Source organism: Anolis carolinensis, chromosome 4 (assembly GCF_035594765.1).
Source record: "Anolis carolinensis isolate JA03-04 chromosome 4, rAnoCar3.1.pri, whole genome shotgun sequence".
Lineage (NCBI taxonomy): Eukaryota > Metazoa > Chordata > Lepidosauria > Squamata > Dactyloidae > Anolis > Anolis carolinensis.
This window is the reverse complement of record NC_085844.1, coordinates 224,985,113-225,000,406: the sequence shown is the minus strand read 5'-3', so window position 1 is coordinate 225,000,406 and position 15,294 is coordinate 224,985,113. Positions and strand designations below refer to the sequence as shown.

Genomic DNA, 15,294 nt, shown 5'->3' with positions numbered 1-15,294 from the left:
ATGCTTTGCACTTGCCAAGAACAAAACCAGAAATTATGTTATCTAATTCAGCTCTCCCTGTCTTCATGCAGTCATGCTTAAACTCAAGCAGCAGGTCTAGTTTCCCCTCCTGACAATTACCCTCTTCAACACAGGAATTCAGTTGTGCCAAAGCCTTGTATATCTCAGACTCTGACAAGAGGAAACACTTCCGGCTGGTCTTGAGGCTCTTCTTCAGCAACGGGCAGGAAATTGGCACTTTCCATAGCAAGCTGATCAAAGTGATATCTAAGCCCTCACAGAAGAAGCAGTCACTGAAAAACACAGACTGTAAGTCCACCTGGGATGGGTGAGTGCCCATAAACTAGTATATTGAAAGTAACTTTGAAAAGAAGAATGGACATCAAGGCACACCGAAAACATTTATAACTGAGCAGTAGTGGAATGGCTTCATCATGTGAAACTTTGCTTTGTTCTTGCTGTAACAAAGATTTTCAGAGTAGCTTGGATTTGAATAATAATAATAATAATAATAATTATTATTATTATTATTATTATTATTATTTTATTTTTATACCCCACCCCATCTCCCCGAAGGGACTCGGGGTGGCTTACATGGGGCCAAGCCATTAAGATGCATGGAGACTATAACTGCTTGATGGTTTAAAACAAAGCATATCAACCTGCATATTTGAACTGTTTTTGGGGCCATGACAATGGGGACTAGGGTTGCCTACGAATTAAAGAAGGTCCTGGATTCTTAATGGTTGTGGATTATGGAAAGAATTTTGGTATATGTTGCCTGTTATCTTGTTCTGTTGAATTCCCTCTCCCCTAAAGGTCCAGGAACGGTCTCCAGTTTTCACTCCAGCAACACTAATGTGGGCTGTCATGAGAAGTCCCTCTTCTTCAGAACTGATACATTGCTGCCTATGAAGTGAGCTGATTAAATACAAGGATTCAGATCTCCTGCTAGAAGGCGGATTAGATGAAGTTGAAGAATATTGTTAGGATAGGATTGGTTAGAGACAGACTGATTTTAATATACAAGATAAAACTACCACATGTAGTCACCCTAGACACTAAACTTTATTTTTCCTGTTTGACTGACTTCCATTTTCACAGTGTGCATTTCATCTGGATCTAAGGTTTCTCTCTTCAACCGCCTGCGCTCCCAAACTGTCAGCACCCGTTACCTTTCTGTTGAGGGTGAAACCTTCACTGCAAGTGCTAGGCAGTGGGCTGCATTTACACTTTATCTGGGTGAGGCTTGTTAATGACATGTTCAATTTTCTCCATTCGTGTTGGATACTGGTGATTCTGTCCATCTCGCTTGTGGTGTCACTGTATTCAGTGGATCTATGCCCATGCGTGGGTGGTAACCTAACCAAAATAAGAGTGGTTGATTCACTTTTGGCCACTAGTCAAATTACTAAAGCACATCATTTATAAGCTCATCATTTAAGTTATAAATGGGCTTTGGAAATAAGATTGATATGTAATATTAAAATGTCAAGTATATGGCAGTTTTATGCGACAGATGGACATAAAATTGTTAAGAAGGAAGGTTACTGTCTATTTATTGAATATGCCATTGAGGCTGTTGTTATTGCTGTGTGTCTTCAAGTAATTTCTGCCTTATAGCAACTCTAAGGCAAATTTATCATGGGCTTTCTGGGGCTGAGAATATGTATCTTGCCCAATATCATGTAATGGGTTTACATGGCCAAGGAATCGAACCCTGGACTTCAGAATCATAGTCCAGCACTGAAAGGGTTACACCACACTGTCTCTCTCATTGTTAGGAGTGGGCTGACATTGTGAGATTACTGTCTGCTTAAGGTGAGGCTATCTTTTTGCTGATCACAAAGTTCTGGTGAAATAAAACTTCTTAATAGGCCATGATTGTCAAGGGATATGTGTTAATGGGGAGTAATGGGATAAGATTATTCTGTGACATGCTCTTCCAGAGGCTAGCCTTATCCTTAGGCATCGTTGTGGCTGCTGGTGTGGAGAGACAGAAATTGCAACTTTCTGGTTATTCTCTTCTATTGGTAGACAAAGTACAGTATGTATTCCAGGCAGCTCTTGCATTTCCTATTCCTAATACTAACTCTGCACTCATGAGATGTCTCATCAGCAGTGTCAACATCTGGGTTCCCTGTTATATCAGCTTCTTCTAGATGGAGTGTAGATAGGGCACCATCTGATCCTTAATTTCAGAAAGCAAAGTTGTTTTGGCCAGTCCTGTTAGAATGGGTATACTATGGGACTTGGGAGAAGCTGGCAAATACTTCAGCTAAAGGCAAGAAGAACAGAAAGAAAAAGAGAAATGTAAAAAGAGGTAGTAGTGGGAATTACATCATTTTTCTGATGTTTGGTTTATGCACAAATAGAGTAGAAGCAGAGGCAGCAAATGTGTAAATAGAGAACATATAGAAACACAGTATTCACACTCCTAGTATGCAGGAAGCAGCAGTAGCCACTAGTGTATGTTAGGGAGAGATGAATCCACTCCAACTTTAAATCTGAACTTCAGTTGGGTGATCCACTATGCTCAACCCAATTTGGGGTTAGGATTCAGCAGTATTGATAATTCCTTTAAAATTCAGAGTAAAACATGGAGCAGATTACAACTTCATTGACACAGAAACCATCAGCTGCCACTGGCAAGAATCTAATCTCTCTTGGTGTTCTTCTGTATCTCTCGTCATCTAGTGGGAAATTATTCTGTGATTCAGTCATACTGATGCAAAAATGAGCAATGGGGATTAAAGCTAGTTCCAGTATTATGTTTCACAAACCATTTGTTTGTTTATTTTCACAAATTTTGTCAATTAAGGACTAATGTTAAGTTCATCCCTTAGTCTTTGCCACTTTTTAGCTTTTTCCTACTGTTATTTTTCTTTCTCTTTTATACTTTGTCAAGCAGATGAGTTTTGTTCCCAGTCCAAAGGTGAATTCCTCCTGCGGGAAGGTTACATTCGCTATGGGTCCATTGTTCGGCTTATATGCACAGTCACTGGCATGGCATTGCCACCTCTGGTAAGGCTTAGCAATAAACTCGAATGAAAACCATGAAGGAATATGTCCTCACCTTCTAGAAAAGGCCCTAAACAGAAACTGTGTCTTTGCTCTGAATATTTTCCTCTTCCCCAACACAGTGTGATTTATTGGTGTGAATATCATCCCTTGGGTGAAGGTGTATGTCGTCCATGGCCTCCTGAACCATTTTTTTTTTCACTGTTCATTAACATTCCATGCAGTTGTCAAAACTGGCGTGCCTCCCTTCTGCAGAAAGGAGTGAAGACATTTTAACCTCTGTCTCTGATTTCTATACTTGACTGCAGAGTCGTAGCAACCTTCGGATACAGCTGGACTGTCAGACAGCTCCTTGCGTGTTATCAAGCATTTTCAGATGGTTTATCTGTTCTTTATCCAGCTGTTTGCTCACCTCCCCAGATCATTCGGAAAGTCACTAAGCAATCAGTGATGTTGGATGTGGATGAGCCTATCTCCCAGTTGCATAAATGTGCTTTCCAGCTATACGGAAGTGATGGGATGTACCTCTGCCTCTCAGCAGAGAAAGTGATCCAGTTCCAGGTAATTAGATACAGGGGAAAAAAACAGATTTCTCTACTTTTGTAATAGATTGCATTAGAAATCTATCACTTTTTTAAAATTATAAGAACAAGCAAAACATATGAACCAAAAAAATGAGGAACAAGAAACAAGATAATATCAACATCAATGTTCATAGACTACATCACAGCACCAGAATGTCATCCGGAATCATCTTTCATTCGATCCAAATTCATTTGAATAAAATACACTTTCAGCACATGCAGTTGCTTATGCTATATCAAAAAGCCAGCTGCATCAACTCATCATAGGCCCCTATCTGTCCACATGATCAATTGGGGCAATAAAAGTACGGCAAACACTGCTCTCTTTCATTTTGGACACGAGAGAATCCTAAAGCCAATTTTCCTAACTTAGTGCTTTAAAATGACAGCCTCCTGGAGAGCACCTTTCACATGCTATTATTTGCAGCCCCCTCCACTGCTGTCCTTGTAAGGGTCCTTGCTACAAAATCTAATTGTAAATCTTTAGCCTAGACTGCATCTACTCAAAGCAGCACATATTTGTGGTAGTTTGAGTGGTCTGGAGGTGATACTTTGGAATCATTTTTTAAAAAAGGTTTAAGGTAGTGGGCTTTCCAGTTTCCTGGGCAGCTTGCAAGGGCAGAAATTAGGGAATGGCAACACATGTAGCCTTTTCCCCACTCATTATTTCATCCTTAGTATAAGTAGCAATTAACCTTTATTTCAAAGGAGGGCTTTGTTCAGGTGCAGGCAAATTCAGCATGGAATGTTCTGTCTCTCTTTCTCTATGAACCTGCCACAAAACACCCTATTACTACTATTTTGTCATCAATGTGGTTTGGGCCACATGTGGTATACAGGCAGCATTTTGTTTACCTTTTTGTCTTAGTTTTAATGTTTGCCTTTAAATGACCAGCATTGCCATTGATACAGGCAGCTCCGTGCGCAAAGGAAAAAAATCGGGAGTTGTTGAATGACAGTTCCTGCTGGACTATCATTGGGACTGAGACTGTGGAGTACACATTCAATGACAGCCTCACTGGCATGTTGGATCCTGTCAGCCCAGTCCCTCTCATCACAAATCTGGAGGTATGTAGAGCTTTCTCCTTCTATCTTATTTCTTTGTTGACTTAGGCATTGATTTAATCCCTTCCCCTTGCCTTTCTCACATTTTTTCCTGCATCTATGCCCTTTCTCATCTTGCTACCATTCCTGCTTTTGTCTCCACAAGTGGCAAAAATATGCTGCAAAGCCAATGTGACACTTGCCTTTCAAAAACAATTTTCCAAAGATATGAACCAGAGATATCAAGGACTGAACAAGGATTCTGTGAATACAAAGCATATTCTTTACTATTAAGCTGTTTTCCTCCTGTGTTCACTCACCATACATTTAACAGGAAGCTAAGCTGGGAAACCTTTCAAAAGAAGATGTTAATATGATTTTCTTTAAGATGAGAAAATGCAGGCTTTGGAAGGAGGAGCGAGAGTGGGGTGGTGCTGAACCTTAATAATAAATTATATTTTAATCCTCTCTTCTGACAGCTGACAGGTGGAGGGGATGTGGCAATGCTAGATGTTCAAGGAGAGCACTTCCATGCAAACCTAAAGGTTTGGTTTGGAGATGTGGAAGCTGAGACTATGTACAGGTAAGGAAGAGAGAAAGAATATGTTGTGAATACAAGGCACACTGTTGTTTGGACACATTCAATCAACCTCTCTTTTTTTCTGGGGGTATGACCCCATCACTGGGTTATGAATGGCAAGGAATGTATAACTCCCTCAGTTGTTGCACTATCATTTCCAACACATTTTGAAGTGGTAAAAATTACCAATCTGACAATAGTGTTATCATGTTCTCACTTACAAGAAGTGGAGACAGAAGAAAAATTGGTTGGATTTACTGTGAAAATACTTATTTTGAAACTCTCAAGATGAGCAATGAGATGGCACAAACTTTACTTTTCAGGCTTTGCTTTCAAGGCTTGGGATTTTTTTTAAAAGGGGGAAGCATACAAATCCATCTGTACATCTGAAAAATGTTCACAACTCAATATACACATGTATATTTGATTCAGTAGGGAAAATCCATACATTAGTATGAAAATATATACCACCATATGTATGAATTTCCATTTTGGAATAGTGGAAAGTCTCACAAGCCACTATGGAAATATAATGGGACCTGAAGAGAAGTGAGGTTGTGCAAAACAAAAATGATACTGACAGATGTTCACATCCCTCATGATAGACCCAAACCCCACTATATCTCCCAGAGAGACACAGGTTAATCAAACCACACAACAGTAGCAGCATCAAATCACAATTTCTGTAAAAGATGTAAGGATCCTTCAAACCTTATCGTGCCCTGCATAAAGGTATGTTTTTAAACCCCTTTCATTTGGAAACAGAGTCCAAGAGTCCAAGAGACAGCAGTGCATCTGTAGAGAAAAGTGATGAATTTATATGGCTAAGCAAGGATTTGAACTCTGGTCCCTTAAAAGTCTTAATCCAGCACCAATGCCTCATGGTGGCGCAATGGGTTTAACCTTTATGCCAGAAGGCCTGTTGACTGACAGGTCGGCGGTTCGAATCTGTGGAAAACAGGTTAGCTCCCTCTGTCAGCTCCAGCTTCCCATCCAGGAACATGAGAGAAGGCTCATTTTTACAAGGATGGTGAAACATCAAACAGCCAGGCATCCCCTGAGCAACGTCCTTGCAGACAGCCAATTCTGTCACCAGAAGCGACTTGCAGCTTCTCAAGTCGCTCCTGAAACAAACAAACAAAAATACCATGTTGGCTCTCAGATACTATTGATTAGTCCAATCGAATGTAAAACTCTGAGATTTAAGTCATAAAGAGAAGTACCACATGTTCTTTTGTTCTACTCTTTTTTATTTAGGAGCCCCACGTCCTTAGTGTGTGTTGTTCCTGATGTTTCCGCATTTAGCCATGACTGGAGATGGCTGAGATATCCTATCACGGTCCCTCTCTTGCTGCTAAGGAATGATGGCCTGATTTATTCTAGCACCTTCAGCTTCACGTACACACCAGAGCAGAGTTTCATCACAGAACCATCAATTTTGCCAGATATGATACAGGATTCAGATACTTTGCTTGATACTATTCATCAGGAGTTCACCAAGGCCAACTTCCACCTCTTCATGCAAAGTTAGATCCATGGTTTTGTATATGGCAATTCAACAGAAGCATGAAGGAAAAAAATTGCAGAATATCACAGCAAACACAGGATTCAGCTTTTCGGATTTTTGGGCAAAATTCACTTGGGGATATTATTACAAGTAGACTTGTTTTTGTGGGAAATAGAATTGAGCGGATCTTTAATTTCCATATTCAGCAAAGGGCTCCCGTGGCATTATTATGGAAGACAGCCAGCAAAGTAACTGTTGTGCATCTTCACAATTCACTGGGAGAGTTCCATACCACGTCTGCTATGTAGCTATGTATAGATAAACATGTGGAACATAGATAGCGATAGAGAATCCTGGCCTTTTCTTTTAATTGTAAAATATATTTTTCCAGTTTTGGTGCCTTTGAAAATATATTTGGAGTATGAATTGGGCTGCTAGCAGCTGAACATTAGAAACCAGAAAGAAATGTGAAACTTCATTAACCTTGACCCAGGAGTGACTTGTATGACCATAACAAATGCTGCAAAGTAATATAAATTAAACAGAATATGAGAAAAATTTCCAGTTGTCCTTTGTGAATGACCTGTGTGTGTAATGTCCAGCTTGCTTTGATACTGATTTTTTTTCTATACACTTTCTACACAAGCAACTCTTCAAATTATCAAAACATTTACCTTTTTCATTATGACGCCAGCCCTGATCTTTCCTGATCCCTGCTGAGCTGAGATCCAATCTCCCTACATCATAGATCAAGGGGAAGTAATCTCATAAATGATCTGTTTACTGATTCAGAAATTACAAAAGAAGATATATGTACTTCCCCACTGGAGAGAAAAGGTGTACTAAACAGTGCGAACAGTTCGTTCAAGCGAACGAACCCAAAGGGTGCTCACCAATGCGTCGTCTTCATCATGGAAAGAAGTGACAAGTGGAGTGCCGCAGGGCTCCGTCCTGGGCCCGGTTCTGTTCAACATCTTTATTAACGACTTAGACGAAGGGTTAGAAGGCACGATCATCAAGTTTGCAGATGACACCAAACTCGGAGGGATAGCTAACACTCCAGAAGACAGGAGCAGAATTCAAAACGATCTTGACAGACTAGAGAGATGGGCCGAAACTAACAAAATGAAGTTCAACAGGGACAAATGCAAAATACTTCACTTCGGCAGAAAAAATGGAAATCAAAGATACAGAATGGGGGACGCCTGGCTTGACAGCAGTGTGTGCGAAAAAGATCTTGGAGTCCTCGTGGACAACAAGTTAAACATGAGCCTACAATGTGATGCGGCAGCTAAAAAAGCCAATGGGATTTTGGCCTGCATCAATAGGGGAATAACGTCTAGATCCAGGGAAGTCATGCTCCCCCTCTATTCTGCCTTGGTCAGACCACACCTGGAATACTGTGTCCAGTTTTGGGCACCACAGATGAAGGGAGATGCTGACAAGCTGGAAAGCGTCCAGAGGAGGGCGACTAAAATGATTAAGGGTCTGGAGAACAAGCCCTACGAGGAGAGGCTTAAAGAGCTGGGCATGTTTAGCCTGCAGAAGAGAAGGCTGAGAGGAGACATGATAGCCATGTACAAATATGTGAGGGGAAGTCATAGGGAGGAGGGAGCAAGCTTATTTTCTGCTGCCCTGCAGACTAGGACACGGAACAATGGCTTCAAACTACAGGAAAGGAGATTCCACCTGAACATCAGGAAGAACTTCCTCACTGTGAGGGCTGTTCGGCAGTGGAACTCTCTCCCCCGGAATGTGGTGGAGGCACCTTCTTTGGAAGCTTTTAAGCAGAGGCTGGATGGCCATCTGTCGGGGGTGCTTTGAATGCGATTTCCTGCTTCTTAGCGGGGGGTTGGACTAGATGGCACTTGAGGTCTCTTCCAACTCTACTATTCTATGATTCTATGATTCTATGAGTGCATTGCTTTCATGGGGAATACGTTTCCATTTATCACAGTATGTTTCTCACTTGAATGGCACACCAGGGAATACTCTGCCCTCAGTAAAAATAAAAATGTGTCAACACAAGTCGTATATTACAACTTCCCCTATCATTATGATGATGTCATGTGGTACCTGCAGCAAAAGAAGAGGAAGAAGAGAATTTGAACCTTGAAATGTTTTTTAAAAAATTTCTAGCAATCTTCCAGTTGTTGCTGGTACACATTAACTTGCTATTCAGCAAGGTGTTTGCAGGATGAATGAGAAAAGACTGGAGGACATGATGGGATCAGTATGTTCCTTTGTTAATGAAGTTATGCCTCCTGTTTACAAAAAGAAAGCTAGACTCACTGCTTGCTACAGCTGAAAATAAATATATAAAACTGTATTCAGACAGCTCTTTGTAGAATCAAAATAGGGTTAATGAACCGCTAAGTGCCATCTTGGTGCATGGAATTCTTTTGGCTTGGATCTTGTGAAGGCCAAACATGATGGAAACCATGATTTCCATAAGGGGCCGGGCTTAGCACAGCAGCCTAAACCACTGTGCTGCAGAAAAATCCTGCTGATTGAAAGGTTGGCAGTTCAAGCCCACATCGGGGTGAGCACCTGCCACTAGTCCCAGCTCACCTGCCCACCTAGCAGATCAAAAGCAGAAATGTGAGTAGATAAATAGGTGCAGCTTTTAGTGAGGAGGTAATAAAGGTGTTCTTAAGGGCATCAATCGGAGGAAAGCTACTCAGCATGGAAGATGGAGTGACAGCACCCCCACCCCGCAACCCATGTGGCCGGAGTCGAACACAGCCTTCAAGATACAAGAAATAAGATGGGAAAAACTGCCTTTACTTCTGGTTGTGTTGTCTGTCCTTGTTAATGTATAATTGGCACTGAATGTTTGCCGTATGTGTGTTCTGTAAGCCACTCTGAATCCCCTTCGGGGTGAAAAGGGTGGGGTATAAATACTGTAAATAAAATAAAATAAATAAAATTTCTTTTCATTCACTTTAACTCCTTTTTAAAAAAATTAGTTTTTATTGAGTGATTTAACAACATACAAAATGTAAAAAGAAAACTAGAGATAATCAAGTCCACATAATACAAGTATGCCGTTCCCCCAAACAAGTACATTGCCACATTCTCTTGTATGTACCACTTCGCCATAATAGATTGTAATACAGAAATATGTATGTCTTGACTTCTATAATATATTCATCCTCTAATTCTATTGCATACTGCCTTCCCCTTGATTCCCCTCACCTAGTGCTGACCCTTCACCCCAGACCAGCCAATTACAATTCTTATTTCCAAAATTTCATTGTTTCTATTACAGGTTTGTTCCCCTTACCTTCTAAATATACGAATTCTATAAACTTTGCCCATATCTTCCCAAAATCATCCTTTTTCAATAACCCTATTTTAATCTTGATATTACATGTCAATTTATCATTTATTGCAATATCCCAGATCTCCCTATACCATTCTTCCAATTGGTACAACCCCCCCCCCCCCCACCCTTCTTCCATTTTTTGGCTATTAACAACCTTGCAGCTGTTGCCAGATTGGCAATTAATTCATGTAGCTCTTTTGATATTTCATTATTATCGATAAATGACAGCAGTGATACTTCAGGTGTTCCTGTTATTTCTGTTTTGGTGATTCCCCTTATTTCTTGAAAGACATTTTCCCAAATTTTTTGAACATATTTACAAGACCACCACATGTGTATGTATGTACCAGTTTCTTGGCAGCCCCTCCAGCACTGCTTAGAATATTTCTTATCAATTTGATTTAGCCTAACTGGTGTGAGGTACCATCTCCTCACCACTTTGTAATAATTCTCTTTTATTCTTATAGACATGTTTTTAAATATATGCATGTTCCACATTCCTTTCCAATTTTGAGGGTGTATTTCCTTATTACAATCTAACTCCCACATTTCTTTAAGATGATCCTGATCCTGTACTTCTTCCAACAACAATTTGTAAATATCACCTGTTATACCTTTTGTTCTTTCTTTCTCTCCTTTGCATCCCCTTTGACTAATCGTCTTCTCAAATTTTGTAAGTTCTCTGTCTCCCTTATATTTCTTTCTTATTTCCCTTAACCATCTTTCCAACTGAAGAACTTTATACCACCTATTACTTCCTCCTGATAGTTGATCCCTTATCTCCCCTGTATTTTAAATCTTTGATACCCAATCTTTTAATTTCATTATTCCGCTTTCTAACTTCTTTTTGAGATTTATATGGAATTTTTTTGTAATTAACACTGGAGTTAATGGGGAGATCGGTGGTATTAATTTTTCTTCATACTTAGTCCAAATTTCCAATATATTTTTTTAAAAGGGGTTCTCTATTTTGTTATACCATTTCTTCTCCAAATTTCTGGTTTTCCCTATGAAGAAAATATATTCTAATTTCATATCTATGTCTTCACTCTCTTCTTCTAACCATTCTAAATCCTTTTGACCTACAATCCCTTCAATAATATACCTTAATTGGTTTGCTATATAGTATAATTTTAAGTTTGGTAGTCCCAGACCTCCTTTCTTTTGTATTTTATACCATTTTGCTTTGTTTATTCTAGATCTTTTATTCCCATTAGAGAAGTTGTTTATCATATTCTGCCAAATTGAAATTTCTCCTGCTGAGATTTTAATAGGTAGCATCCTAAACAAAAAGTTAATTTTGGTAGTATTTTCATTTTTATTAATGGTATTCTACCAAACCATGACAATTTGAGTTTGGCAAATTTAGCTAGGGTATCCTTAACATTTTTCCTTAAACTGGTTACATTATCTCCTCCTAGATTGCCAATTTCCTTAGATATATTGATTCCTAAATATTTTATTGACTTCTTTATTTTTATTCTAAACTTCAACTCTTAAATGAGCATTTCTAAATAAATTGGAAGTCAATTTGATGTTTTTGCAGATAACTGGTAATTGAAAAAAGCAAAAACATGATAAGCATGGAATCTCCCATGTTCCAACACATATCCAGAACTAGAAATTTACTTCTTCACACAGCTTCTTTATATGCTTTGTGCCCTGTCTTGTATTTTAATGGCAGCTGAATATACCAGCTCCTCATTTCTCATACTGTCATAACTGAGTAGGAGCTTCCAAGAGTTTAACACCTTACTTCTCCAGGGTAGTTCTATCTCATCCAAATAGTATCCTTCCAAGACAAATGGATAATTCTTAGAAAGCAAACAAAAAGTCTTGCAAAGTTCAAGTTCCTGGGCTTTCCTTCTTGCAAGCAGGAAAATATGACTGACTTAGTTCTCATTGTGCCCTACAATCTGCCATCAGTCCCTGCTTCAATGAACCAACAATGTCAAAGCAGTTGCAAAGACATTTTTGACTTCTCTGCGGCCTCTTTTGGTATAAGTGGACGGATGAGTTGTTGATGTTAATAGTCATAAAGTCGACTTTCATTTATGGGACTCTATGAATGAGAGAATTCCAAGAAACCCTGACATCAGGAGCCCTGAAATGTCTGATCTATAGCCTCACACGGGATTTTTTGGCAGTGGCAACAGGCTTTTAGAAGTTTTGCCACGGACCCCGATAGCTATGATCACATTTCAGAAAAGTACTTCTGGGGCAACTCCGGGACAAAACTGGCACAAAACCCCTGCTGCTGTCAAAAAAATTGCCGGCAGTGCACAACTGGAGCCTTCCCATCTTTCCATTGGGACAGATGGGTTGAGCTAGTTTAAATAGGCTTCCCTCTGTGTGATGAGATAGGGGACAATTCGGAAAGGTGCAGGGCATGGGGTGACAGGTCCCTACACCCCTTTGGTAGGTGCTGCCAGGATTTCTGTAATTCACGGCAATACTCAGTGATTCCGGAAGCACATGTGAAGAAGTCTAAGGCTGTTTACCTGTGATTTTCCTCTTTTCGTGCTAGTCCTCACTTTAACAAGCATTATCATTTTTTTCTAGTAGGTCATGTGTTCTGATGATATGGCCAAAATGTGATAGACACGGTTGAGTGATTTTGGTCTCAAGAGAGAGTGTGGGCTTGCTTTGTTCTAGGGCCCATTTATTTGTCCATGGCATCTGTAGAGCATATCTCCAGCACTACAATTCAACTGAGTTGATTTTTTACCTTTCCTATTTCTTCACTGTCCCCATTTCATACCTACAAATAGAAATGGGAAATATGATGGCGTGAAGGAAGGGTTATTGCCCACTCCAATGACTCATAAAAGAGGAGCATAATCTTGAAGCCTTCAGGGAAGGTTGTGGAAGCTGGTATACATGATGGTCCAAGGTAGAGAAGTTGTGGGTAGGTGGAACATCATACCACCCAACATGTGAGCTACACCCTGCCTTTCTTGTTGAGTCCCACTTGTAGACTTTCATACATACAGTTTTTAATTAATGAGACAGCAGCACATTTCAAAGGGTCTTGGGTGGCTTCTATGTTCTGTGGATGTACAGATATCCACTGTACACGTGTTGTGGGCTTTGAAGATTTATTTAGAACCTTCAGATGAATGGAGCATCAAAGGGCCAATCATATATTCTGAAGCATGTTATTTTAGCATTAGAAGCTGATTTAGAAAAGAGCCTGCTGCCAAAACCACACTGGCTTTTAGCCCACACTGAACTCCTGAAGGCCTACAGAGGAGGCTGGTAAAACTGACCGCAGCCCAGTGGACGTCAGCATCCTAGAAGTGCCAGGCAAGCAGTGCCAACAAATAGCCCTTTCTCTGCCTTCCCTACTTATGCCTCTAGTGGTGGAAAAGTCTCTTGTTCTTGGGGGTGTTTTGTGGGCATGGGAAATTTCATGCCTGGTACATTTCAGACTGAAGCACACAGGTTGTTTTATGCCACTGGTTTCATAGATGGGCTCCCATACCTCTTTATGTCAATGTGGATATTTCTATAATGGTGAAGAGTCAGCTTATTTGCTCAAGAGAAAATAAAGTTCTGACCCTTTTAACACCTGGCCCACACTTTCAGTAATAAAGAAACTCCAGTCTGGCTTCAGAAAATACTGTTCCTAACAGCCGTATCCCCATTCAGCACCAAAATAGCACTTCAAGCCTAGTCCAAGCAGGTCGGGGGAGCCAAAAAACAGCCACAAAACATTGTGGGGAAGGGGGAACTTCTACTCTATTTTACTTAGCACTTTATATTTCATACTTCTGAGAGTCCACATCAAAACCAAAAAAACTCTAAATCTTAAGGATAGTGATCTGACCCAAAATCACCCAATTGAATTTTACAGCTGGCTCTCCAGTGCCACATTCCAGCACTTTAGCCAATACACTATAGTGATGTATTAAAAGGAAAGGAACTATGGGAACTTATAGACATATCTAATGAGTGACCTATTTTGAAAATAGGAATTGGGAATTCTCCTGTTTTTACTTTCTTTCACCTTTTAGACCCCAAATTGTGCATCCCATGATCTGCGCATGCACCATTTGACGCCCTCACCAGGTAAAAAAAATGGGGGCAAAATGTTTATTTTCTGTTCATAGAGGCATCAGGGGATGTTTGCTTTGAAATGGGGCACAGAAATCCTAAAATCTCGAAATCCTGAAATAACCTAAATGAAATCAGAAGGGCACTTCCAGCTACAAGTTCTTGTCTGGTTTTCTTGTGTGTTTTGGGACCTGGAGCAGCCCATTGGATGAAAAATTGGCCAGCAACCCACTGTGGTTGCCCATTCTTGGTCTAGTTTGACCATCTCACCAGCTCACTTGTGTCATAAAACTGTGGTCTACCTACCACTAGCCACATGGGAGATGAAGAGGGCACAAAACAAATATGAACTGAAGCTAATCTCTGTTGGCCTGAACATCTGTAAAGTAGATTGTGGCTTGACCTTGGTTAAACTAAACAATGGCTCAGCATCACATCAGAACTAGCCCAGTTTCGGATATTGCAGACACTCCATCCTTGTTTTAACCATGAATGGTTTCGTTGATCATGGCTATAATGTATCTCTGATACTTGGAAAATGAAAAGCTATAAATCATGCAGCAATAAATTTAGAGAATTTTGCCATTGCAGGAGGTTGCCATTCATATTCTAACAGTATGCATCCAAGCAGAAGTACCTCCTGTAGTTCAGCAATGACCATAATCCCTCAAGACCCATTTACCCCCTCAATGGTGTATTCCATTTTTAGCATCCAAAACAGGGGAGAAAAAGCCCATTCTGCTCTACAGTTCTCCCTGCCACTCCAAATGAGTTTACTGTTGATTCATGGATAAATATATTGCATGGCGAAACTCTAGGATGTGTTTGGTGGCCCCCTTGGGTATTCACCATGAATAGTACAATACATCATCCTGACTTGTTAGCAGAAGCAAATAAAAAAGCAGTTGGTTGCTCCAGTTCCAACTTTAGAATTGGAGGAAACAGACAGGCAAAGGAATTAAAATCAAGTCATTTTAATTTTTATGGAAAAGATCATGGTAGAATTTGACTATACAAATTTCTGAGCAAGTAACTGTCAGATATTCATAAATCTACAAGGGGTAGATGTAAAAAAACTTCATAGGAAATAACTCCCCCCCCCCAATGGTTTTGTGGCAAAGAACCAAAGTGGAGATTTTCCCCAGGTTTTCTCCTATTTTTTCCAAGCTTTCAG

At 40.1% G+C, this 15,294-nt stretch overlaps 1 protein-coding gene across 4 annotated transcripts in view; it reads left to right on the top strand.

Moving 5' to 3' along the window:
* Window positions 1–7,296, top strand: part of rbpjl (recombination signal binding protein for immunoglobulin kappa J region like) — a 56,334-nt gene extending 49,038 nt beyond the window's left edge. For 3 of the 4 annotated variants that reach the window (XM_062978880.1, XM_062978879.1, XM_062978878.1), the window contains exons 6-12: window positions 135–309; window positions 1,105–1,242; window positions 2,909–3,024; window positions 3,442–3,582; window positions 4,518–4,673; window positions 5,129–5,232; window positions 6,487–7,296. In XM_062978880.1, the coding sequence (XP_062834950.1) occupies window positions 135–309; window positions 1,105–1,242; window positions 2,909–3,024; window positions 3,442–3,582; window positions 4,518–4,673; window positions 5,129–5,232; window positions 6,487–6,760 (1,104 nt within the window). In that variant the 3' untranslated portion in view covers window positions 6,761–7,296. The remainder of the gene's footprint in view (window positions 1–134; window positions 310–1,104; window positions 1,243–2,908; window positions 3,025–3,441; window positions 3,583–4,517; window positions 4,674–5,128; window positions 5,233–6,486) is intronic. The other variant, XM_008110134.3, reaches the window with a different exon arrangement.
* The last annotated feature ends 7,998 nt before the right edge of the window (window positions 7,297–15,294 follow it).